At 51.1% G+C, this 23439-nt stretch overlaps 1 protein-coding gene across 2 annotated transcripts in view; it reads right to left on the reverse strand.

Moving 5' to 3' along the window:
• Positions 1–6394: 6394 nt before the first annotated feature.
• LOC128335294 (gamma-aminobutyric acid receptor subunit beta-4) overlaps positions 6395–23439 on the reverse strand; it is a 73335-nt gene continuing 56290 nt past the window's right edge. For both annotated transcript variants that reach the window (XM_053273306.1, XM_053273307.1), the window contains exons 5-9: positions 16239–16321; positions 14706–14843; positions 13007–13159; positions 10621–10877; positions 6395–7414 (exon numbers count right to left, since the gene is read on the reverse strand). In XM_053273306.1, coding sequence (XP_053129281.1) covers positions 7037–7414; positions 10621–10877; positions 13007–13159; positions 14706–14843; positions 16239–16321 — 1009 coding nt within the window. In that variant the 3' untranslated portion in view covers positions 6395–7036. The remainder of the gene's footprint in view (positions 7415–10620; positions 10878–13006; positions 13160–14705; positions 14844–16238; positions 16322–23439) is intronic.

Below are 23439 nucleotides of genomic sequence, written 5' to 3' on the forward strand. Positions count from 1 at the left end.
AACCTTGTGCTACATTCTGGACTTTTCAGACAGGAAGAGGGCACTCATGCAGACGCACCTCCTCTTGGATGCCTTTCAAGACTCCTCTTGAGGATTCCTGGCCTTAGTGGAGCTGGAGTGTGACAGGGGAAGGAGGGGAAAGCCACTGGGTTCATCTGCCTCCAACTGGCCTCTGTACCACTGCATCCCCTCTCTTCTTTCTCCTCCCCATCCCAGGCCTCTGCCCAACTCCCTCCACCTGCTTTCTAGGCATGCCGGCCTCTTGCAACAGCTCTTCCTTTCTTGCTGCTCTAGCTGGAGCAGAGTGTGTGGTGGCGGCGGCAGCACTGTGGCTGGTCTGGGGGCTGACCAGTGGGCCTACTGCCAGCTTGACAATTTTGCAGAATGTTGTGGGATAAGCATTTAATCTACCCAACAACTGGCTGACCTCAAGTTGGTAGCAGAGTCGATGTCTCTAATGAAACATGCCATTCAATCCACCCGTGTTTCTCGCACACTGATAATATTTGCATACCAGCAAGTGAAGACTATTTAAGTCTTGTCCTGAAAGTCCCAATCTTTCAGCCTGCAAACTGCAGCTGTCACATTGTGCCCTATCATGGCCCACTCAATAAAACAAGTTATTGGAACTTCATACACCGCATGGCAAGAGTCACCAGAGACCTTCAGCACAGATCAAGAAACCTTGGATCTGCTCCATACAGTAAACCGCCTTTTTGTAAACTGCCGGAAGCCTTTGGAGTAAGGCAGTATATAAATTAAATAAATTAAATAATAAATATAGCTCAGTGGTCACTAGTGAAAACAGGAGTGCAAACTGGATATTTGGTGTGCCGTATGCACATGCTGACAGGCATTGTAAAAGAAGGGAAGGTGGTGGAGATATTACTTCATCCAAGAGAAGGGATGGAGCAGCCCTTTCCTCAGGAGAACATTGTGTGTTCCTTGCCACATCCCTCATTCACAGGATGATCTCCCTCAAATCCACATCCTTGTCTGTTCCAACTGGGAGCAATGAGGCCACTGCTGGTGGCCAGGATCAGTTGTTGGATGAGGGCGTGAAGTCTAAATCATAATCTTTCTTTGTATATAGCACCGATTAGAAGTGCAACATGAAATATTATAGTTAATTGGATGCAGTTCAGAGGTTGTGAATTTCCTCTGAACTCCAAGATGGTTAAATATTTTTCATATTTTTTTTAAAAAAATAATTATTTTAAGTTTTGAAATAGAAGAGATCTTGACATTGCAGAGACTCTAAACATTTTCAGACTTTGGAACTGAGTTTGATTTCAAAGTTGGAAGTTCAGACAGCTTTGTTTGTTAAACTGGTTGTAGTTTGAATGGGAGGCTTAAGTTATATTCAAAACATCCTGACTGAAGTTGACTTTGTAGCCAGGAAGTTTTTCACACAGTGCTTTTAAAGCCCTTTAGCTCACATCTCCTCCGGAATGAAGGGTGTGTGTTCACATATCGGTCAGGTTTACACTGAAGTCCCTGCGAGCTATCAGAGAGCACTTCCCACACAATTCTGGTTTTTCACTGAGTGTTCGAATGCAGCCTGATTTATATCCGGGGTTAAAAAAATCCACTTTTTGCATCGGGTTTTGGAGATAACTGAGTTCTCAGTAAAGCCTTATAGAAAACTCATGGTAAAGCTGTGGAGACCTCCCAGTGCTTTGGGGGTTTTCTCCCATGCAGTCAAATACTGACTTACACTCCTAGAAGAAGGAAGACACCCCACATCCCAGGTCCTGCCTGACTTGCTGCCTGTTCATGGGCACATAATCCAAGAGGTCAAAGCCTTTCTGTGATTAGTCTGTATAAAAGAACAGAATTTGAGAGCTACACGGGACCTTGGCGAGCAGAGCTTCTTCAGCCCAGCCTGTTGCTCGGACCAGGAATCTTACAGGAGTGCCCATGGCAGTTGCCCACTCAGCCTCTGTTTGAGAAGATCTCCTGCTCCGTCCTTGTTCTCAGCCCTTGTCTGCTATCATCAGAGCTTCCCTCTTTCTTTTCTTTCTTAAAACAAAAAACAAAAACCTGGATCAAAGCTATTGCACCCAAGCAACCATTCACCACCTTCAATTTCTTATTAAACTTTCCTTGCTGAAGTTGCTTGTGCATGCCTTTTTCAAGCAAAGCGTAGCCAAGCTCCCCTGCTTAGGAGGAGGGCATTTGTTTTTGCATTCTGAATTCTAGTCATGGGGGCCGGACCGGGGTGGGTGGGTGAGGGGATGGGTACAAGCAGTTGCCAACATGCTTCCCTCACAGCTATGCACAATACAGCTGTCCCACGTTCTGCACAAGACAAAACAATCCAACCAAAAGTTGCACATTGCTCCTCAGCAGGAAGTCAGTCAAAGATGCCTTCCTCTGAGTAAGACCTGTATAGCACCTGCATACAGTTCATTCCTCAGCCTTCCTCCCATTTTGTCTGGGGCATCCTAACACCCGGGCTTGACAGGAGGAGGGCAAATGTTGCTTCCTAAGCACACTTTAGCTATGCAGGCTCTTTGATGCTATCCTCCACCAGATTTTTATACAGAAGGAAGATGCTTTAGGAGTAGGACATGGATTCTGTAGACCTCCCTGCAGCTCCTCTGTCCCAGGGCAAGGAATGACCCCTGACCCTGGCAAGCATTTCTTTGCAGCCCCTGGTGAGTGGCGAGCATCTGCCCCTGACCCCGGTGAGCATTCCTTTGACACGCCTTTGGGCTGTGGAGAAGAGTGGAGAGGCACCTCCTCCACAGGGGAGGGGGTGCCACACCCGGGCACTTCTGAGGCCTTCTTGTGCCATGCGTGGACTTGGCCTTTGGACTTCTGTGGCTGCTCCCTACCTCCTCAGACTGACCAGTCCCACCAACTGCCACATAGCAAAGGGGGAAGGGGAAGAGAGGAAGCCAAAGGAGGCTGGCCTGGACCACGCCAAGCCCGAATGGGAAAAGACCTCTGTGGATGAGTCCCCATAGCTCATGTGGGGCAGGCAGTGGAGGGGGATGAGGGTCACCATGAGAGACCGTGATGGCACTGCACACTCTTCCCTCGTGCTCGGTTTTTCAATATTGTACATTATTCCTCTCCTTTGGAAAAGTGACATTGCACCCTGTCAGCTGTTCCTTCCATCATGCTCCTAAATGCACAGAACCACACTGATTTGGTTTACAACAAGGCATGAAAAAATGCACCCTACCTGAAAACAAAGCTACCCAAGCAAAGGCTAAATGCAACCCCCTCCCCCAGCCCCTCCTCCCCACATCTGCTGCCTCCCAGAAAGCAACTCCCTGCCTCACGCCGGATATAGATGCTTCCTGCCCCTGTCACCACCCCCTGTCTGGTGGTGCAACATATGCCCACCGGCTTTGGTTCCTCCACCCTGGTCTCCCTTGATGAGCTGGCAGAGCACCGGATGTTGCGTTTACACCTTCCTCAGCCAGCATCCTTGCAGGCCAAAGGGCTTCCCTGAAGGCTTCCTAGTCAGCTGGATGTAGCAGAGACCCCCCCCATGCCACTGTCTTGGAAGTGCCCGCTGGGCTGCTTGCCCACCCCAAAGGATCCTCTCCATCCCACGGCACACCTTCTATGACACTCCCAGCAACCACTGGTCTCAGGTGGTCTCCTTTGACTTCCCAGGTAAGCCTCAAGATGCAACACTCCCCTTGCTAAGTTCTCGAGGAGTCCCCCCCACCACTGAAGAGAACCCCTGAGCTGCTCCTCGGGGAGGGAATGCTGAGCCACTGCCCTGCCGGGGGGCAGGATACAAGAAGCTGCTGCTGCCACTACCAAGGTGGCTGCCACGCATGTGTAGGCACAGGAGCCCCGTGACTGTGAGGCCCCTCTGGGCGCATGCGCTGTGAACTTCTCCTAGCGGCAGCTTTAAGGGGACAGCTCTGACTCCACCAGCAGAGAATCTCCTTCCCCCACAGCTGCTTCCTTCTCCTTTTACACAGCAGTCGCTCTGCACATGCACTTCCCTTCTTTTTTTTCCCCTCCCCAGAGGAAGGCATGGAGTGTGGGGAGAGGGGGGCGGGGAGGGTAAGAGCCCCCAGTTCATAAAAGTCCCTGAGTGGTGGGGCCTGATTTTGTGCCAGCAGCAGAAAATGAAGCACACATGTTAGTTGCGCAGCAGTCCTGAGATTTCTGACACACCCTCCTTCCCTTCACCCTCTGCATCTCGCAAAGAGGAATTTTGATTCCACCAGAATTCACACCTGGCCTCCGACTAGTTCTGGGCGGCCAAATCACAGAGCTGGGCAGCTCCTCCTCCAGCCTCTTGGCAGCAGGCAGCCCAGCCTGCACACCACACAGAAGCAAACTTTCCAAGCAGTTTTGGGACCAGCCTGTCACTTGTGCACAGTGAGCCTTCCCTCCCACCTTGTTTCTGCCTCCAGGTCCGAGGCACAGCCTAGAGAGCACAACACCAGCCATTTGCATGGATTCAGGGAGACCGGGCAAGGCAAGCCTGCCTAGAAGCACCACCTTCCTCAAAGATGGTCAGGATGGCCTGGAAAGGAGCTGAACAGCTCCTCCTGCAATGCAAGAGACACCAAGAACTGAGGCACAAGCTCTTGTTGGCAAGAGAGTGGGATGCCCCAGAAGCCCTGGAGATTCCTGGACCATGAGGATGGTGTCAGAGCAAGTCCTTGAGTGACGCTTTGAGTAGCAGACATGGAGCTGGGTTTTGGTACAAGAAGTGGCTAGCTGGAAAGGACACCCCCTCATCCATGGCCTGCCTTTCCTCCTTTGAATGTGCAAAGGCTCCTGGGTTGCAACAGTTAGCGTGAACACAAGTGAAACACCCTCTCTGGTACAGGCAGCATTGGAGATAGCTCCTGGGACTGCATAGTTGAAGGGCACAGGTGTGTGTGTGTGTGTGTGTTTGTATGCATGCATGAGAGATATAAGCAAACAGATGTTCAAAGATAGACTTGAAGATCACAAAGCTGTTTTAGATCCGGTGGCAGAAAACGGGATAAAGCCCTCTGTTCACCTACGCAGATGACTATTTTTTTAATTCGGAGAGACAGCCACCCAGAATTACTCAGTGCCACACAGAATGGAAAGCTGGCTATGGGTGGGGTGGTCTCGGAGAGATGGAAAGCTGACCCCCTCCACTGGTGAGGGTGGTGGAATGCACATCAAAGGGAAGGGTCTGTCAAAACTTTGTAACCTGCCACAAGGGCAGTGGAGAAAGACAACTAAAAACCACATGCCATTGTCCAGCTTGCTTGTGAAGTGTTGTAAGCCATCCGTGATTTGCATCTGTTACCTGATGAGGCAGAATATCCATTGGCTTTTGAGAGACCCCAGCTCGAGTCTTTTGGCACAAAGGCTGGTGGGGGTGGAGGGGAGGAAGATCCTGGAGGCAGAAAAGGGTAATGCTGGATCAAGGCAAAGTGCAGGAGCAGGACGGGAGAGAAGAGTCACAGGCGGGTGCTTGGCACGACACGTATGGACCAGTGCCTTTGGGATGGACCTTGTGTATTTCTGAGCTTGCATTTCTCACATTGCATTTGCTGCTGCATGCAGTGACATGTGGAGGCCAGTGTCCCCAAGCACGCAGGGTAGTGGCAGATGACTCTGAAAAGCAGTAGCTCCAAGATCCGAGGGCACACAAAGACTCCCCACCAGCACAACAAAGCCCATTTCAATCTCAGCATTGACCTGTGAGGGGTCTTGCATGCTGATAAGACTTCAGGTCCTGCCTGGCCTTCCCAGGGAACGTGGGGGGGGCGGTGTTTTAGGCATGCTTGTGGTCCATCACACTTTGGCTCAAGGAGAGACATCCAAGCAGGCACCTGTGGGCTCCCAGTCCTGGGCTTGCTGTAGATGTTGGTCGGAAGAGGGTGAGCAGCAGGATCCCGCACTGGCCTTCCTGGCCCACAGGGTCCCATTTGCAGCAGCGGCACAAGGACAGGGTGGAAAAGGCGCCTATTCCCCACTCCCATCCTTGAGGTTCTCCTGCCACAGGACAGGGAATCTTCACAGCCTACCTCTCTATTCCTCCAGCACTGGGGACACAATGTGGAGGGAAGAGCAGGTGGCCTCTTCGCAACGCTCCTCCGGCTGAGGAGGCGGCATTTGGCTGCCTGGGCCTGGGATGCGTCCCTCCACTCCTGAGGCACACAAGACACACACAGGCTTCGCCACATTCCACTGTTACCAGTTATACTGCACCAATATCCTTTTTCTACAAAAGACATAACAAACCCCAACCCCCACCCCCCCACCCCACCCCAGAAAACGTGTGTTCTCTCTCACAGACACTTTCACACATTCCCACCAGGAAAAAAGACAAGCCAAGAGCTCCCAGACTCAGGCCAGAAAAGACAGCACTGCCCTCTTGGATGCTTGGATTCCGATCTGGGCCTTCACTCTGAGATGCCCCCCACCCCACCCCCCTGAAAGGACCCCCTCTTTCTGTCCAAGTCATTGCAAAATAACTATTCTGTTGTGTTTAGAAAGACTCTTTGTATACTTATGAGGCAGAGAGAGGAAAGACAGGACGCATGTGCAGTGCGGGGATGCCAGTTGCTTCTTCCAAGGGAAGCAATGAGAAGTGGGAAGGGCCGAGGGAAGCAAGCAGGACAGGAACTGGAAGGACCTCGAGCAGAAGAAAGGGAGAGAGGAGGCGTCAGCACATGCAGCTTGCCGCAGCAGTTAACCTATTCAGCTCCACCCTATTTACGGAGGCCACTTCAACCAGGTGAGTGTTTGTCAAGGGGAAAGAGTGGTGAGTTCTTCAAGCAAGGAACGACAAGGAAAAGAAGACAAGGAAAAGAAAGCAGCAGCAATGATGACCTCCCTGCTTCCCCCCTCCACAAACCCCTCTTAACGCCACACTTACTCTGTGCATACTGCTTGTGCTGAAAAGACAAACGACATTTAGGAGAAACTTAAAGGGGAGGAGGAGGCAGGGTGAGAACTGAGCATTTGCCGTAATTAAGAGGAAAACCCCAACCCCAGGGCTGCAGTACTCCTGCGTTGTTGTCAGAGTCTGAGCGTCTTTCCCTATCTCATGTGGAGCCTGCAGGCATCAATTGACATAATACAACCAGTAAACCAGGTTGAAGAATCCAAAGGTGATGGGGAAAATGATCCTTGACCACTTGTCAATGGTGCTGACATCTGCCAGGTCCGGGATTTTGAGCTTCAGCTTCGAAGACCGCCGGCGGAGTCGGCAGTTCGCACGATTGCGGGCAGCAGCATGGTGGGCCAGTGGAATGTGGCGGTCCAACGCTGGGTGGTGTCCAAAGCCATCTCGGGAGGCCAGTGGCTTGCGGAACTGGATTCCAGACCCTTCAAAGGACATGACAGAGTTTCGGGAGTCCCCCACTGTGCTCATCATGTCCGTAGCCAGTAACTCGTTGTTCATTTCCAGTGTGCTGAGAAGGATGTTGCCATATGGGTCAACCTGGAAAACACGGAAGATGATGTGTCGAGTCAGAATCCCAGTGGCCCAGTGAGGAGTGCCTGAGCAAACCCTGCAGCCATTTTGGCTGCCTCTGCTCACAAATTTAAAGCAGGGCTGGAAGGATCATAGGAACATAGGAAGCTGCCATATACTGAGGTGAGACTCAGCCATACACGATTGGTGAGACTCGACCAGAGCAGGTTTGCGGGGAGAGTGGGCTTAGCCCGCTCTCCCTGCAGATGACCAGAGGAGAAGCCCTGGACAGCCAGATCTGCGAGTGCGCAGAGCATGCGGGAGAAACCCCCGAGCCAGGAGGCTGCTTTTTAGCCTCCTGGTCAGGGGTCTCCTCGTGAGTTGCCGTGGCACGGAGCCGCGCCACCGCAACATACAATCCGGAAACCCCGGTTAGCGGAGCACTCACTCCGCTAAGCTGGGCTAAGGGGAGGGCTTCGCAAGCAGGTTACCCGCTTTGAGGCAACCAGGCTCGCCTGCGACCCGGCCTGCGAGCCTGGTGGTTCTCATGTTCTACACAGACTGGCAGCGGCTTCTCCAAAGTTGCAGGCAAAAATCTCTCTCAGCCATAGGTCTACCTAATTCAGTATTGTCTACACAGACTGGCAGCGGCTTCTCCAAGGTTGAAGGCAGGAGTCTCTCTCAACCCTATCGTGGAGAAGCCAGGGAGGGAACTTGAAACCTGCTCTTCCCAGAGCAGCTCCTTCCCCTAAGGGGAGTATCTTACAGTGCTCACACATCAAGTCTCCCATTCATATGCAACCAGGGCAGACCCTGCTTAGCTAAGGGGACAACCCTTAGCTAAGGGTTGACACCCCTGAGCTAAGGGGACACCCCCTTAAGGGGACACCCTTTAAGAGCTAAGGGGACACCCCTGCTAACTTGGCAAAGAGGCACCTTTTAACGTGGTGATTCCCTTTATTTAACAGAGGGAGAGTAACTGGCCATATCCACCTCCAGCACAGTACCTCCAGTGACTGTTGCTGGTGTCTATCTTGTGTTCTTTTTAGAATGTGAGCCCTTTGGGGACAGGGATCCATCTTATTTATTTATTATTTCTCTGTGTAAACTGCCCTGAGCCATTTTTTGGAAGGGCGGTATAGAAATCGAACAAAAAAACAAACAAGTCATGCTTGCTACCACAAGACCAGCTCTCCACTCCAGACCAGCTCTCCTCTCTCAAAAAGCTAGCCCTCAGCAGTTTTGCCTGCTGAGGTCCAGAGGCAGGATACCTACTAGACAGGATACCTACTAGTAGACAGGATACCTACCAGTAGACAGGCTACCTACTACTGTTGACCAGATCTCGGCATCATTTATGAAATATACACCAACCTTCTGGTGTTATATTTAGGCTGTACCAAAATGCAGTCAAAGTGAGACAGTAGCCTTTCAAGCATATTCTGCCTTCCTTGCTTAATCTAAAGCAGGGATTCTCAAACTTGGGTCCTCAGGTGTTATTGGACTTCAACTCCCATAATCCCCAGCCTCAGTGGCCTTTGGTTGGGGATTATGGGAGTTGAAGTCCAATAACACCTGAGGACCCAAGTTTGAGAATCACTGATCTAAAGTTATATTAAGCTTAAAAGGAGAACCAAATTAATGGTTCACACACAAAAGAGATGGTTGCCCCTCATTTATGGCTTGTAGCTTCCTGTTTGACTTACACCAAACATTGACAACAAAATGACATTCACTCAGAACTTTAAAAAAACAAACAACTTTTATACATGTCCTTAAAAAAAACACACCTTTCCATTTACCAGAAGACTTTCTGAAACTGGCAAAATAATCGGAAACCTAGGCTGAAACAATACAGTGGTGCTCCCAGGAAAGACAGCCCAATGCAGTTCTGATGTGCAGGGAAGTGGCAAAGAGATTGAGTGGCAAGGCCAGGCTTGTGTGACACCCACCTTCTGCCATGAGCTCGCCAGGGGCCTTCAGCAAACTTCCCTCTCTCAGCCTCAGCTCCCCAGATGCATGGTGGGGATCAGAATGCTGGCTTACCTTGAGCTTTCCCAGACGGGCAGCTCTACTGCGGCAAAGGGCCTCAAGTTCAGCTGTTTTGAGCACTACACCAAAGCGCTACTTTTTAAGAACACATATAATGTGCAGTAACTGCGAACCGTCAGAAGCAAAGCTGAATCGTGCCCTTGGAAATGGTTCCCTCATATGAACTCCCCACCCAGCCCCGCAGCCTAAGTGTTGCGAAGCTGCATTCATTCGCCATTTGCAACAGCTCCTTCAAGACCTTGGGTAAGGGTTACATGGCATGGTATGTGCCTCCACACATTCAGAACGGCTGATGGTTCTGGATGTCCGCCACACTGAACTGAGTTCGCCTTGCATGGGTGTTGGAGCCCACTGGCACACATGCTTCTCTGGCAGGGAAACGCTGGCACTCTGAGTGCAGCAGGAAGGATTCAAAGGCCTAGGCAAAGCAAAGCAAAGTGGACACTGAGCAAAGTGTAGCCCGGAAGTGACTGCTGGAGCGGTACCTGGAGTCCGAGGCTCAAGTCACAGTTCAGCCACAGCTCACCTGCCTCTTGGGCTCTTGTACACCCACCCTGACAACAGAGCATGTGTGTGGGGGGGGGGGGCTTTGAGTTGCTGAGGCCTCCTTTGTGGGCAGCAGGATGGTGTCTGCTTGGGTGCTGGCCAGTGTTGCTACCGTTTGAGCCCTCAGTGAATGGTCTGCCCATGTAAAAGAGGCGCCTTTTAAAATGGCAGCCCTCTTATATTTAGTAAGGGGACAGCAACTGTCCCTCTTCAGCCCAGCATCGGGCTTCTCCTATGGCTGTTGCTAGTGTTGTGTGTGTGTGTGTGTGTGTGTGTGTGTGTGTGTGTGTGTGTGTGTGTGTGAAAGATGGAAAGCCTCTCTGGGAAGGGGAACTGTTTTTTCACGTCTTTTGCTATGTAAACCACTTTGAGAACCCTTTTTGTTGAAAAGCGGTATCACATTTTCTGAAATAATAATCTAATAATCTAACAAGAAGAAGGATGTACACTTCTGGTGCTCACAAGAGCAGCTTGTTGGGCTTGTTGGGAGGGGTGCAAGTTGGAGCAGCAAAATGGCCAGCGGGGGGAAGTTAAGTGCTCCTCCCTCCCACCAAAAATCACAGCCTCCCCCAACAGTTTCAAATTAGCACACTCCTCCCACCATTTGGGCCATGATTCTGAGGAGGGAGACAAACCTGCTCTCTCATCCTCTTCTCCTCGTATCGTTGCCTCTCGTTATTGGCCTTGCTGAGGCGTTCACTCTGCTTCTTCTGCTGCCGAGGGCCTCGCCCAAAGAAGATATAGTTGACAAAGGCGTACTCCAGGAGCGCCAGGAACACAAACACAAAGCAGCCCATGAGATAGACGTCAATGGCTTTGACATAGGGGATCTTGGGGAGGGTCTCCCGCAGGTGGGTGTTGATGGTGGTCATGGTAAGCACTGTGGTGACACCTGCAAAGAGAGAAAGAGCACACGCGAGGCGATTCAGAAAGGGCTGCTCAACGGACCCAGCTGCCAAGCAGAGCACCAGAAAGGACCACCACCAGAGAATTTTTGATGGGGGTCTCTCAACTGGGGTCAAAACACTAGGTGATAGAGGAGATAACTGAGAATGGAGAGAAATAATTCACAACAGAGCCAAGAAGAAGTTGGGCATGTGTTCCAGTAGTTAGTTCTGGCCTTGACAAACTTCATTTGGATCTAGGAACCAGCCCAAAGATTTAGGAGTCAGACAACAGACACTTGACAAAATTACCAGATTTGGAAGTTTTTCACACCCAGCTTTTAGTCCACATTTCCTCTGGAATGAAGGTGTGTGTTCACATATCGGCCAAATTTACCCTGAAGTCCCTGTAAGCTATTAAGGAGCACTTCACACATGATTCAGGTTTTTCATCATGCGTTAGAGTGTAGCCTGATTTATATACGGGGTAAAAAAAAAAATCTACTTTTTGCGTCATTGGGGGGGGGGCAACTTTGAATTTGCAGTAAAGCCTCACAGAAAACCTGGGACTTGTAAAGCCTCCCGTCTGGGACAGCTCAGAGTGATGGACATTGTGTGTGTGTAGGTGGGGGAGGTGGGGGCAGTGAGACGATAAATGGACTTCTCTAACCCCTTTACAAGTACCATACTTAGAACAGAATCAGGGCTGCCTGGGACAAATGAAGATTTTATTAAACAACTCTACCTTTGAATATCCTAGTCTAGGCACTTAAATTCTAGGAGCTCCCTGGGACCTGGGATTTGTCAAGCCCTGATTTAGGTGGATTGTAAAAATTCATATATTTTAAAAGTTCAAATTCAAATTGCTGGGATTGTTTTTTAATGGCCATGTTTCATCAAAAACATGGATATTAACATTAATATCTGTTATTTTACATGGCCACTGTGATTTTAAAAAATCGACACACACCCTTAGCCAAATTCTTTTAACTTGCCTCAAAAATTCTACAGATGTTTTGGTCACCCAGATTTTCTCCAAATATCACTGTAAGCAAAATTAAGTGACAATGAAAGAAGGAGAAGAAGAGAGCACAGGCAAATAGACATGGCTAAAACAGACAAATCTAAAGTGCTTCCCCCACAATCCTTTGGGACAATTTTGCACTTGGGAAAGAAAAAGAACTCAAGAGTAACTATGAAAAATCCGTGGAGTTCTGCACTGTGTAAGAAGGCAAATAGTTCTTTCACAGAATCCACAGTGTTTGGTACAATGCATGAAAAGTGTGGGGAGATCTGGCTTGGAATTCTAGCTCAACCATTGGAGCCATTGGCCAGGTGCACTGATGACTACTTTAGCCAACACACTGGAGAGACTAATCCACATTCTCCATTCGCAGGATCTCGGCTTTTATTTTAGAAAAACTCAAAGGTGATCAATGTTTCCAAAGTGCGTCACTGTCTTTATTCCTGCCCAAAGGAAACACCTACTTTTAAATGAACAGGGAACCAAAGTGCAAATTAAGCAGGCCTGATGCTTTGTTCCAAGCCCAGAGTTTCTTAGTTCCGAGTGGAAATTGCTACCTTGTTTCCTCTGCGTCAGCGTCTTCTGTGCTGTTGGCCACATGAAACAGACAGTGTGAGGCGCAGGGTGGTAACTGGGGTGTGTGGGGCACGTGCAATGGCATCCAGATAACAAAACGTCTGCACCATTCACATGAGCCACTTGGTGGACAAGCTGCTCTTCTTCAGGCCTCTTGCTGTGAAATTGTTACATCCAGGCATGAAACACTTGAGTCAGCCCTTGAACACTGCAAAATAGCCATGATCAGCCTCTTTGCAGCTGCCTTCCCAAGGCTCTCTCTCCTTTTCTGCAAATCTGGTCTTTTCCCTGAACACTCAGGAGTCACCCTGCACAAAAAATTCATCTGGGCCCAATGGTGGCACCCTTTCGTCTCAGTGGGGAATGCATGACAGGAGGCAGCCAGGATGCAGTGCACGGACTGCAACACTTCAGGGCGGGGGGCAGGGGGGGAGGAAGCACTCTCCCATCTATTCCCCTTGCTCAAGAAGTAGCGCACGATGGCTGCCCCAGCCCCCCTCTCAGGCCAGTGAAGCCCCTTGCAAGCAAAAGACATACCAAGTGCAACACGGGCAGCGGAGGCGTCATAGTTGATCCAGAAGGAGACCCAGGAGAGGATGGTGATGAGGATGGAGGGCATGTAAGTCTGGAGGATAAAGTAACCAATGTTTCTTTTGATCCGGAAACTGAGGGATAACCGGAGGTATGAGCCTGTCAAGGAGACCACAGAACAGCACAGCGGTTAGGAAATGCTGGGTGGTTCTCTCTAGGAATCTCTCAGTTCTAGCACAAGATCTTTGGCACCCTCAGCATCTGGAGGGTGGATCCTCCTTAATGGGTCCTCATCTGGAGAAAGGCAACATTTTTCAAACAGATGGGGGATTCACCAAATCATCTATTGATAGGAGGAGCCAAGAATCAAAAGACCTCAAGAAATAGCAATCGTTTCACTTCCAAGCTTGTGGCCACTGCTACTGCTAAATTACTAAATACTACTATACTTGGTATGTGGTCTAAGGCTTTTCTTTTTTAAAATATCCAGAATATATAAGAATTCAGTAATTTAAGAACAGAAAGAGTTAAAATAGGATCAGAGATGTCAGGTTGATAGAAAATAGCATGAAACACATCCCACAAGTAAATACAACAAATTGGCAAATATATGCTAAGACACCACCAGAAAGCAAAAGCAGCAGAATGAAGCGCAAACATTAGAATAACTCTGGATACAGGAATCCCTTGAACTGGGAGCAGCCACTGGGTTTAACTGGGCTTTCCTAGTAGGAGAGCAAGCGACCAAGGAAGCTAAGCTGCCTGCCCAGCTCAGAGCCATGGGCACCGGCAGGAGTTCAAGGGCAGCCCAGAAGAACCCCAGATCTGCCCAGATTGGACTGGCTGTGTCAAAAGGCACAGAGGCAACTCCTTTCGCCTTCCCAGAACTGCCTCTCTGAAAGCAAATGGCTATTTTGCTGAGCTGAAAGCAGATGCCATCTATACTAAAGTAAGGAACCCAAACGATGATATACAGTAATCAACATACAGAAGTTCTTGATTTTGCAAAAGGAACAGCTAGAAAAGGAGAAAACTCAGGAAACGGCTGTTAGATGTGACAGCACAAAAGGCATGACCGATACACTCTGAAGGAAGATGATTCTTCCGAAATAACAGCTCATCATAAAAAGCTGGAAATGGGAAACAACTGTTTATAGGGTTTCCCAATTCACACTCCAGTCTTCTTCTGCTGTCACTCCTGCAACCTCCTCACAGACTCTCCCCTCGTAGGCGACGGTCACCCGCTGCAGTCAGCAGCCCGCCTCTCTTAGCCCCTCCAGATCATTGGAAGGGAGGCTCAGAGTGCCTTCCCCACACACTTTGGGGAAGCTGTTGTAGCACAGCCACTCCAAGACTGATACAGAAACCAAGACATTCGTTCTTTAAACCGGGGCTCCTCCATGTAGGCAAAGGAGCCAGGAGACTAACCCATTAAAAACTCAGAGGAGGAGGAAGAAGAAGGGGAGCCCTTCAGGAAACTGCTCCTGCTGGGGCCTGCATGTCCTTGGGAGCGGCAGGGAATTCAAGCCCACCACAGAATGAGCCCCCTCCCAGAAGGCTATGGCTATGAGAAATAGCCCACCAGGATATTACAAGAGTGGGTGTCACCAGCTTGGCAGCCATGCCGGGCCCTCGGAGCCTCCTCAAGGCTTAAGAAAGTGGCAAACGTCCGTTGGCTGGAAGAGGGAGCCACCCCACCCCGCACCTGTAGTGAAGACAACTTCTCTGGTGTTCAGCCTCGTGTCAATGATGGTGAACTGGGGTAGCTCCAGCACCTTTATCCCAGTCACGGCTGAGTCGTTCCCTTGCCAGAAGAAGACAATGTCATCGACTGTGTAGCCATCTGAACAGAGAGTGAGAGAGCAAGAGGGAGGGCAGCACACTCAGGACGAAGCCCAAGAGACACAGTTCCTGCACCCATATGACACCCTTCTGCAGACTGCCCACCAGCCCAGAGGTTTGGCATCTGTTGAGCTGGCCAGGACAGAGGGTGGGGAGCATCCGAATTGGGAGGCCTGATGCAAAGTGGGGTAGAGCAGAACCACCTGCCAGAGTCAGCCCGTCTGAGGAGCAGCAGGAGGGGATGCCCCAGGGCATGAATGGAGACATCAGGGATAGCAGTTGCAGGAATTCTAGGAACGTAAGAAGTTGTCTTATACTGGCTCAGAGCATTGGTCCATTTCGCTCAGGACTGTCCACACTGACTGGCAGCAGCTCTCCAGGGTTTTAGGCAAGGGTCTTTCCCAGCCCAACCTGGGAATGCTGCCAGGGATTGAACCTGGGACCTTCTGCGGATGCAGATGATCTGCCACTGAGCCACCGCCTTATCCCCAAAGGGAATATCTTGCAGCCCTTACATGGAGTCACTCATCCAAATGCAAACCAGGGCAGACCCTGCTTAGCAAAGGGGACAATTCACCACAAAACCAGCTCTCCTCTCCATCCTCTGAACACTCTCCTGACTGGTAGCAAGCATGAATTGTCCCCTTTGCTAAGCAGGGTCCACCCTGGTTGCATGTGAATGGGAGACGACATGTATGAGCACTGTAAGATATTCCCCTTAGGGGAGGGGGCTGCTCTGGGAGGAGCTCCTGCCTGCTTGCATGCAGAAGGTTCCAAGTGCCCTCCCTGGCAGCATCTCCAGGATTGGGCTGGGAGAGATTCCTGCCTGCAACCTTGGAGAAGCTTCTGACAGTCTCTGAAGACAATACTGAGCTAGATGGACCAAGGGTCTGACTCGGTAGAAGGCAGCTTCCTAGGTTCCTATGAGTCAGGAAGACACAGGGGAATTGCAAGAGGCCTTGGCCTTGTACTGGTTTGGGATGCGGGGGACCTGTGACCAGCTGGCCAAGAGGAAAACCAAAACATTTCCCCCCCGAGTCAGCTTCGTGAATTTTGAACCCAATAAGCCGATACTGAGGAAATCCCGTGGTTGAAATCTGCTTGGGATGTGAAGATCTTACTGCGGGCAAACAGGTGCTGTGTTTGGTTACGAACGTTAGTTAGCTGGTAACAATGGCAAAGAAAAATGGGCACAGACACGGCCAGTTCTGCTGGGGGCTCAGCACGAAGAGGGAGAGGCTCAGGCAGATTACCAGGGGGGGTGGAGAATGCAATGAAGGAGTCTATTTCCCTTTCCAGATGGAGAGGGGGCCTCCATTCCCTCCCACCTGGGTCCCTCCAAGCCCACCAAAGTGGCCCCAGAGGCCCCAGGCCGGCCAGGCCCAGAGGTACGCACAGCTCTCAATCTCCAAGGTGCAGTTTTGCTGGTCCAGAGGGTATCTCCTCAGGTCCATCATGCATGCAGCTGTGGTGGTGATTCTGGAAAAGAAAAAGAAAGGAAGACAAGTCAGCATGAGGGGCTGCTGTTGCTATGACAACCAGAGAAAGAGGCTGTGGGAAAAGAGTGTGAGTAGGGAGGATGGAAGGGCCGCTGCTCGCGCATCTCAGCATCAACTCCACAGCTTAAATCATTCGTGACTCACTGCAGCCCGCCTGTATCTCTATTAAGGGGTGTGGGGCGGAGGGAAAGTGCTCATCTTCTTCTGAGAGAGAGCGTGCATGTGGGAAAGAGTGGGAAGAGCGACGTTTGTGTTGATGACGATGCGGAGGGAGGTCGGAAGAAAACAGATCTATAAAAGAAAAAATGCACCCGGTGCAGCTCTTCTGGGCTGATTAGCAGAGAGTCAGTTCAATTATGTGGGCTGAAGCAAAACAGGCATTTTCAAATCTGACTGAGAAATTGCATCTAGCTGAGCATTTGGCTTCCAGAAACGAACTTCCATAGATTCCCTAAAATCCAGGCATGGACTTTCCCCCACATGCTACTGTGACCCACCAATCACCAACCATAAGTTACATAAACAAGTTATATAATCCCCAATTCACCAATACAGAGGAGCGAATTACAAATTCAGGAATACCAAATCACGAATTCATGAATGCCAAAATGGCAAATGGCACGGCTGCACACATCAAGTGCCAAACTAACACACGGCAAGAAGCCCTCCGTTTCAGTCCACAGAGACTCAGAGTCCCTCGGGAGCGCTCCAGCAGGCCTACAGGGAGCAGCTCCATTCTCCGTCCCAGGCTTTGCCTCCTGTGGGGAGGAGGCCTGGAGCTGCGAGAAGCGAGGAGTGCAGCAGATGGAGAAAGACACGCCCAGGAGCAAGCAGTGCCCAGGAGCCTTCCTAGCCCCAGTGAGAGCTTCCCGAGACCTGCATTTTTTTTCTGTGGGGAGACGGGACCCCAGGCTCTCTCTCACCCTCCCTTTGTCTATCCAGTGGTGCCCTGCCCTTGCACTTCCTAGCATACAGGTCGTTAACAGAGTTGGTGATTCATAGCCTAGCAGGGGAAACAGTTTCCCAAGGCTTGCTGTGGGGAACAGAGGTTGAGAGAGCTCTGCTGGCACCTATTGGATGGTGCCAATGACACTATGGCCTGATGCGTCACAGGCCCCAACCCATTACAGCTGTGCCTTTTTTGAATGCCCACAATTTCCAGAAGAGGTTTTCTCTGCAGAGTCCTTGGGCAGGCTGACACTGTATCAACAAAACGACAACAATTGCACGACCGTAAAATAAACACGACAGCACCATCTACTCTCTGAAAGCAACGCCCAACAGCAGCAGAGGGAAAACCCAACTTCCAGGTGGAAATAGCCAGCCATGGCTCCTGACACAAGCTGAAACATGAGGAGCTTTCCTAGACAACAGGCTTTACCATGGGTTTTCTGCGAAACTATACTGCAAATTCGAAGTTGCCCCCCCAAACTGACACAAAATTGGGTTTTTTAAAAAAAAACCCAGATATAAATCAAGCTAACGAGTGATGAAAAATTGTGTGTGAAGTGCTCCCCGATAGCTTGCAGGGACTAGGGTAAATTTGACTGGTATATGAATGCACACCTCCATTCTGGAGAAGACAGGAACATAGGAAACTGCCATATACTGAATCAGACCACTGGTCTATCTAACTCAGTATTGTCTTCACAGACTGGCAGCGGCTTCTCCAAGGTTGCAGGCAGGAATCTCTCTCAGCCCTATCTTGGAGAAGCCAGGGAGGGAATTCGGAACCTTCTGCTCTTCCCAGAGCGGCTCCATCCCCTGAGGGGAATCTCTTACAGTGCTCACACATCAAGTCTCCCATTCAGATGCAACCAGGGCAGACCCTGTTTAGCTAAGGGGACAAGTCATGCTTGCTACCACAAGACCAGCTCTCCTCTCCTGGGTGATGCAGCTCTCCTCTCCTGAAGATGCAAACTAAAAGCCAAGTGTGAAAAGACACCAGGTCTTGGAGGTTCTGTGCTCCTCTGCGCTTGTTGACCAGGCACAAAATGTCAGCTACCTATCTCAAGAACAAGAGACTCAACAGTAAGACTCCTCTGCTGCAAGCCAGGCTGGCTCACCCCATTCCATCAGGGTAGGGTGTGTGTGTGTTTGGAGGTTTTGCTCCAGATACCAAGCAGTAGCAGGCAGCCAATGGGGCATGGCAGCCTGGCAACATCCTTGGGCCTGCCTGATGAGGTGTGATGGCAGGAACCATGGATGGGCCACCTTTCCGGGGGTGGGGCCCAATTTTGACATCTCAAGGGGAGTGCAGGGGAAGGGAGCTGGCCTTTCCTCCCCACGGTCCCAGGCACACCACCTCCTCCCCAGTCCAGCTCACTACTAGTCTCAAAGGTGGGCTGGCGACAAGCGGAGCTTGGATCATGGCCCCTTGGTAGGGAAGGCTCAGAAGCTCTCCTCGACATCCCTTCTGAGGTGCAGGTGAGATTCCCCCTCACAAACAAGGGCCGTGGCTTCCACCATCTCACCCCATTTAGTCCTTTTGAGGTACAGAAGCCCAGCTTGGCATTGGTCTGCTGTGGAAGGCCTTCCTTGTCCATTACCCTCTAATCTCTAGCTAAGCTCAGTTGGCTCTTGCATGCCAACTTTTTTCTACACATAATCCCTCTGGGCACAGGATTATGAGGAGAAAACTGATGTGTGAATAGGGCTTCTCTCTACTGCCCCCCACCCAGCACTTTTGGGTGCCGTTCAGCTTCCGACACTGCGGGTGAGTGGAGCTGCTTCAGGCCCTCTCCGAGGAGTCGGCCTTCTTGGGGGTTGCTCCAGTGGTTGTGGACTGACCTTCCCACCTGTGGGGCTCATTCCTGTGTCTCCCTTCTAAGCCTCATGTGTTTTGAGAAGGCCTTTGGGAAGCTGGCAGGCTTCCAAGCTGCTGAGCTGATGTTGAGGCATTTGATCTTGTGCTGCTGTGCTTATGTGTTTTAAACAGTATTTTGGATGGGCTTTATACTCTATCCTTAAAAACTATGTTGTATGCTTTGGAAGTGCTTGTCCGCTGTATGTATGCATGTATGTTATATCCAGCTCTTCCTCCGAGGACCTCAGAGTGGTATACATAGTTATTTTTATCCTCACAACAACCCTGTGAGGTAGGTTATGCTGAGAGATATATGACTGGCCCAGAGTCACCCAGTGAGTTTCATGGTTGAATGGGGATTCGAACTCGGTTCCTCCTGTTCCTAGTCCAACACTCTAACCACTACACTATGCTGGCTATGCTTAGACACAAGGGCTGTTCTCATAACTGTTAACTGGATAGGACAAGCATCCTAGAGTTGTGAGCGCTCCTGATTTTCAGTCATGTATATGACTGAAACTCAGCCATTTCCTCCTACCTTGGTCATATGTTGGGTAACAGTGACGGGCAGGGCCATACTGCCGAGTTCTGCCTGTGGCTGCCTCCCACACAATCATTCCCCTACCCCCCACCCCGCCTGCTCTGACCAAACCTTTAATTCACACACAAGTTCCCACAGCTCCCAAAGTTGGGAAGGATGTTTGTCTATAGCAGGGATTCTCTACGTTGGGTCCCCAGATGTTATTGGACTTCAGCTCCCATAATCCCCAACCAAAGGCCACTGGGGCTGGGGATTATGGGAGATGGTCCAATAACAGCTGGGGACCCAACGTTGAGAATCCCTAGTCTACAGGATGTGTCCAGAGAATAGCCCTTTAGCATAAGCCAAAGAATAAACTGCACCCGGTCACAGCTGCTGACAGCTGAGAGGAGAAAAACAGTGGTCAGCATCAGTGTCCCCTCTAACAGGGGTGCCCAGATGTTGTTGACTACAACTCCCAGAATCCCCAGCTACAATGGCTTTTCCTTGGGGATTCTGGGAGATGTAGTCAACAACATCTGGGAATCCCTGTGAGAGGGAACACTGGTGAGCTTGCATGTGAGGCCTGGCTAACCCGGGCGGTTGGAAGCGAGCGCTCTGCCTGATGGCTGCACTTTGCATTCACACAGAGGTGGAGCAGGAGCGGATCTGAAGCGATGCTCAGCACAGTGTCGGTGTTGGGTTGGGTGTGTCGGTGCAGCTCTGAAAACACAGATTGGCTGAAAACACTTCTGGGAAGAGGGGCAGGCGCGACAACTGAAAAGCCAATTCCCCTTGAGGCCTCAGCAGGAAAGGGGGAAAGGGCCTCTATGCAGTGGGCAGCAGCAATGGGGCTACCAGACTGCCACTCCCCCTCTTCTGGAAATGTTCTGCCTCCCCACAGCCTTGGAGTCTGATGGGGTGGGGGCAGGGGCATAGCAAGGTTGGAGTGGGCCCAGAGACAAGATTTTAAAATGGCCCCCGTGTGTGTGTGTGTGTGTGTGTGTGTGTGTGTGTGTGTGTGTGTGTGTGTATCTTCTATGTCCCACAACAGAACATCATCCTAAATTATTTTTAAAAGGTTTTGTAACTTGTGGACGATGCAAGTCATTTAACGGTACTAGAGAAAGACTTGCTGTTCTGGTAGCTCCAGGTCTCAACACTCACATCAATTTCGGAGGATGACTCCAACTGAAGAAAGCCCGGGCGGGTGCGTGGCCTGGGGAGTAAGTCATGTGACTTGCCTCTGGGGGGCCCCCCCAAGGCGGTGGGCCCCCAGACAATTGTCTCCCCTTGCCCTATTATAGTTACGCCCCTGGGTGGGGGTGTCTGATGTCACGTGCAGATGGCATCACCTGGTAGCAGGGAGCCTGGAATGGCGGCATCACCCCATGGCGGCATCACCCCATCATTGGTGAGAGAGAGAAGGGGGGGGTCTCTTCTCAGCTCTGCCCCCTGCCTCATCCAGTCACCAAGACGATGGAAACTGGGAGCCCCTCGCCATTCTGGGTAGGAGCTGCATTGCGTTGAAATCACCCATGGCTGAAGAAAGGGGGCAGCTGTGGGGCTGTGCCACAGGGGTGTCAAGAGGGACTGGGAGGGCCGGCAGAAGAACTCAGACAAGCCCCGTTGCCCAGCCCTGTCGTCCTCCCTGCCCCCCGCACACACATGCCTCCTCAGCCTGGGTCCACTCATTCCCATTTACTGCCCAGAATGCATTAATCAAGAGGCACATTTGATGAGGCAGGCATAACCAGCCAACTGTTAACGGGGAAAGCTTTGTTATCCCCTGAGCCCTGGAGAGAGGGGGAGGAAGGAGGGAGATGCAGTGGGGAGGGGGGGGCACAAGGGAGGGCAGGCAGAGAAGATGAAGGCAAGATGGGGGGGGAGCGGGTCTGGCCAAGCGGCTGTCTCTTTAAGAGCCTCTGCGTGCTAAATTTATCTCTCTGCTGTCTGTGACGAGGGTTGTAGGAAGCCTTGAGGAGTGCCTCTGCCCCTGCCTGATGTGCTATAAATAGACCCTGAGAAATGATGGAGGGAATTTATAGATATCCTCACAGGGTACGGGAGATGCTCCCTTGCCAAGGAAGGGCGGTGGGGCCAGGGGCGGAGGCCTCGGGCAGGAGGGGCGTGCAGAGCCGGGGGGGCATCCAGGCCAACTGCACAGGCCTCTGAGGATGGGGGGGGTCTCTCCCAGGGCCCCCCTGCCCGGCCAGCTCCCCTGCTGGGCTGGGAGGGATCCTGTTCCTAGAAATCAGGCAGGAGAGAGGGCGTCTTCCCAGGGCATTCCCAGCCTCCTGAGAGCTGCAGCAGTGGAAGACGGAAGGACTGATCTGCCCGTGACTCATCCCGCACATGGCTTGTTCGGTGCACGTTATACACTCCACCCATGGGGAGCAGCATCCACAACTGCCTTCTCCTCTTTCCCCCTTCGAGTGTGAGATACAAAGATGTTTTAAATGACATTTTCCAGCTCTTTTGTGCCTGTTCCCCCTCTGCCCCTGGCTGAAGCCTCTTTTTGCAATGTCCAGCCAAGATCAGCGCCTGCCTTGCCTTTCCACTGGCCCGGTGGCTGCAGGGCAGGCTGGAGAACTCTGGAGGGGCACATCCTGCTCGCGGTAATGCTCCACTGGGTGCGCTGGACTTCTGTTACAGAGGCACCCGCAGACGTGGCTGTCTGATTGGGTACGAGCAGGATCGGGCCCTTTTGCTTGCCTGGGATGCCGTGGCGCCGAAAAGTGGCGACCGGCCTGAGCAAGGTAGCTCCCTGCAGGCCACAGTCAAAGACTTCATCCGGCACTTGCAGCGGGCAGAGAAATCTGTGGGCCAGATCCTGCTGCTGGGGCAAGAGCTGATCAGGCCCTTCCAGGTGATGGCCCTTTGGATGCAGTGTAGCCATCCATCATGGGGGGCCCAGACATCCCAACAGATTTGCCCAGGGCTGATTTTAGGGCTCGAAAGTCCTGCCAGTGCTAACACACACCATTTCAGGTTGCTGGCAGAATGAAATTCCCCTTGACCCTGCTCTATCATTGCGGGTCTGTCCTTGTTTGCAAAGCTCCGTGAGATGTGGTGCCACGACGAGCACTGTGAGCACCTATTGGCTAGTGCACTCATGACATCACAGGAGAGATGACCACAGCTCAACACACAACACACACACGTGTTGCAACCTCTTCTCCAGTGGTGGAAGACGCCCTACTGCACCCTGCAAGCAGGGATTGTTAGAGGCTGTTAATTTTTACCCCACCGGGTAAATCAGAGGATGGTTTAGTTATTGCAGCTATTTAGAGAAAACACATGGAGATCCTTATAGAACTAATACTAAGTATTTATTGGTTAAGTACACTTGGATAGGAAAGACCTGAAACTAATCTAAAGGACTACATAATGAATCGGCAAGGAAAGAGAGAAAGATGTTTCCATCTGCTCTCTAGGAGGAAGGGAAGGATTGTGGCTCAGAACACAGGAAGTGCTGAAGAGTCAGTCCTGGGGTCATAGAGTAGTGACAGGTAAGGAGACCCTCACTCACTACCTCTACCCTCAATGCCCCTAGTGGTCATTAGGATAGTAGGTGCAAAAGGTTGATGCACCGGGTGGGGTGTCAGAGGCAGTGTTCCCTGCAATCGGGATTCCCAGATGACATTTACAACTTCCATCATCCTCAGCCAAAGGCCACTGAAGCTGGGGATGATGGGAGCGTATTGATTGATTGATTGATTGATTGATTGATTGATTGACTGACTGACTGACTGACTGACTGATTGATCCA

This window comes from Hemicordylus capensis, chromosome 11 (assembly GCF_027244095.1).
Source record: "Hemicordylus capensis ecotype Gifberg chromosome 11, rHemCap1.1.pri, whole genome shotgun sequence".
Classification (NCBI taxonomy): Eukaryota; Metazoa; Chordata; class Lepidosauria; order Squamata; family Cordylidae; genus Hemicordylus; species Hemicordylus capensis.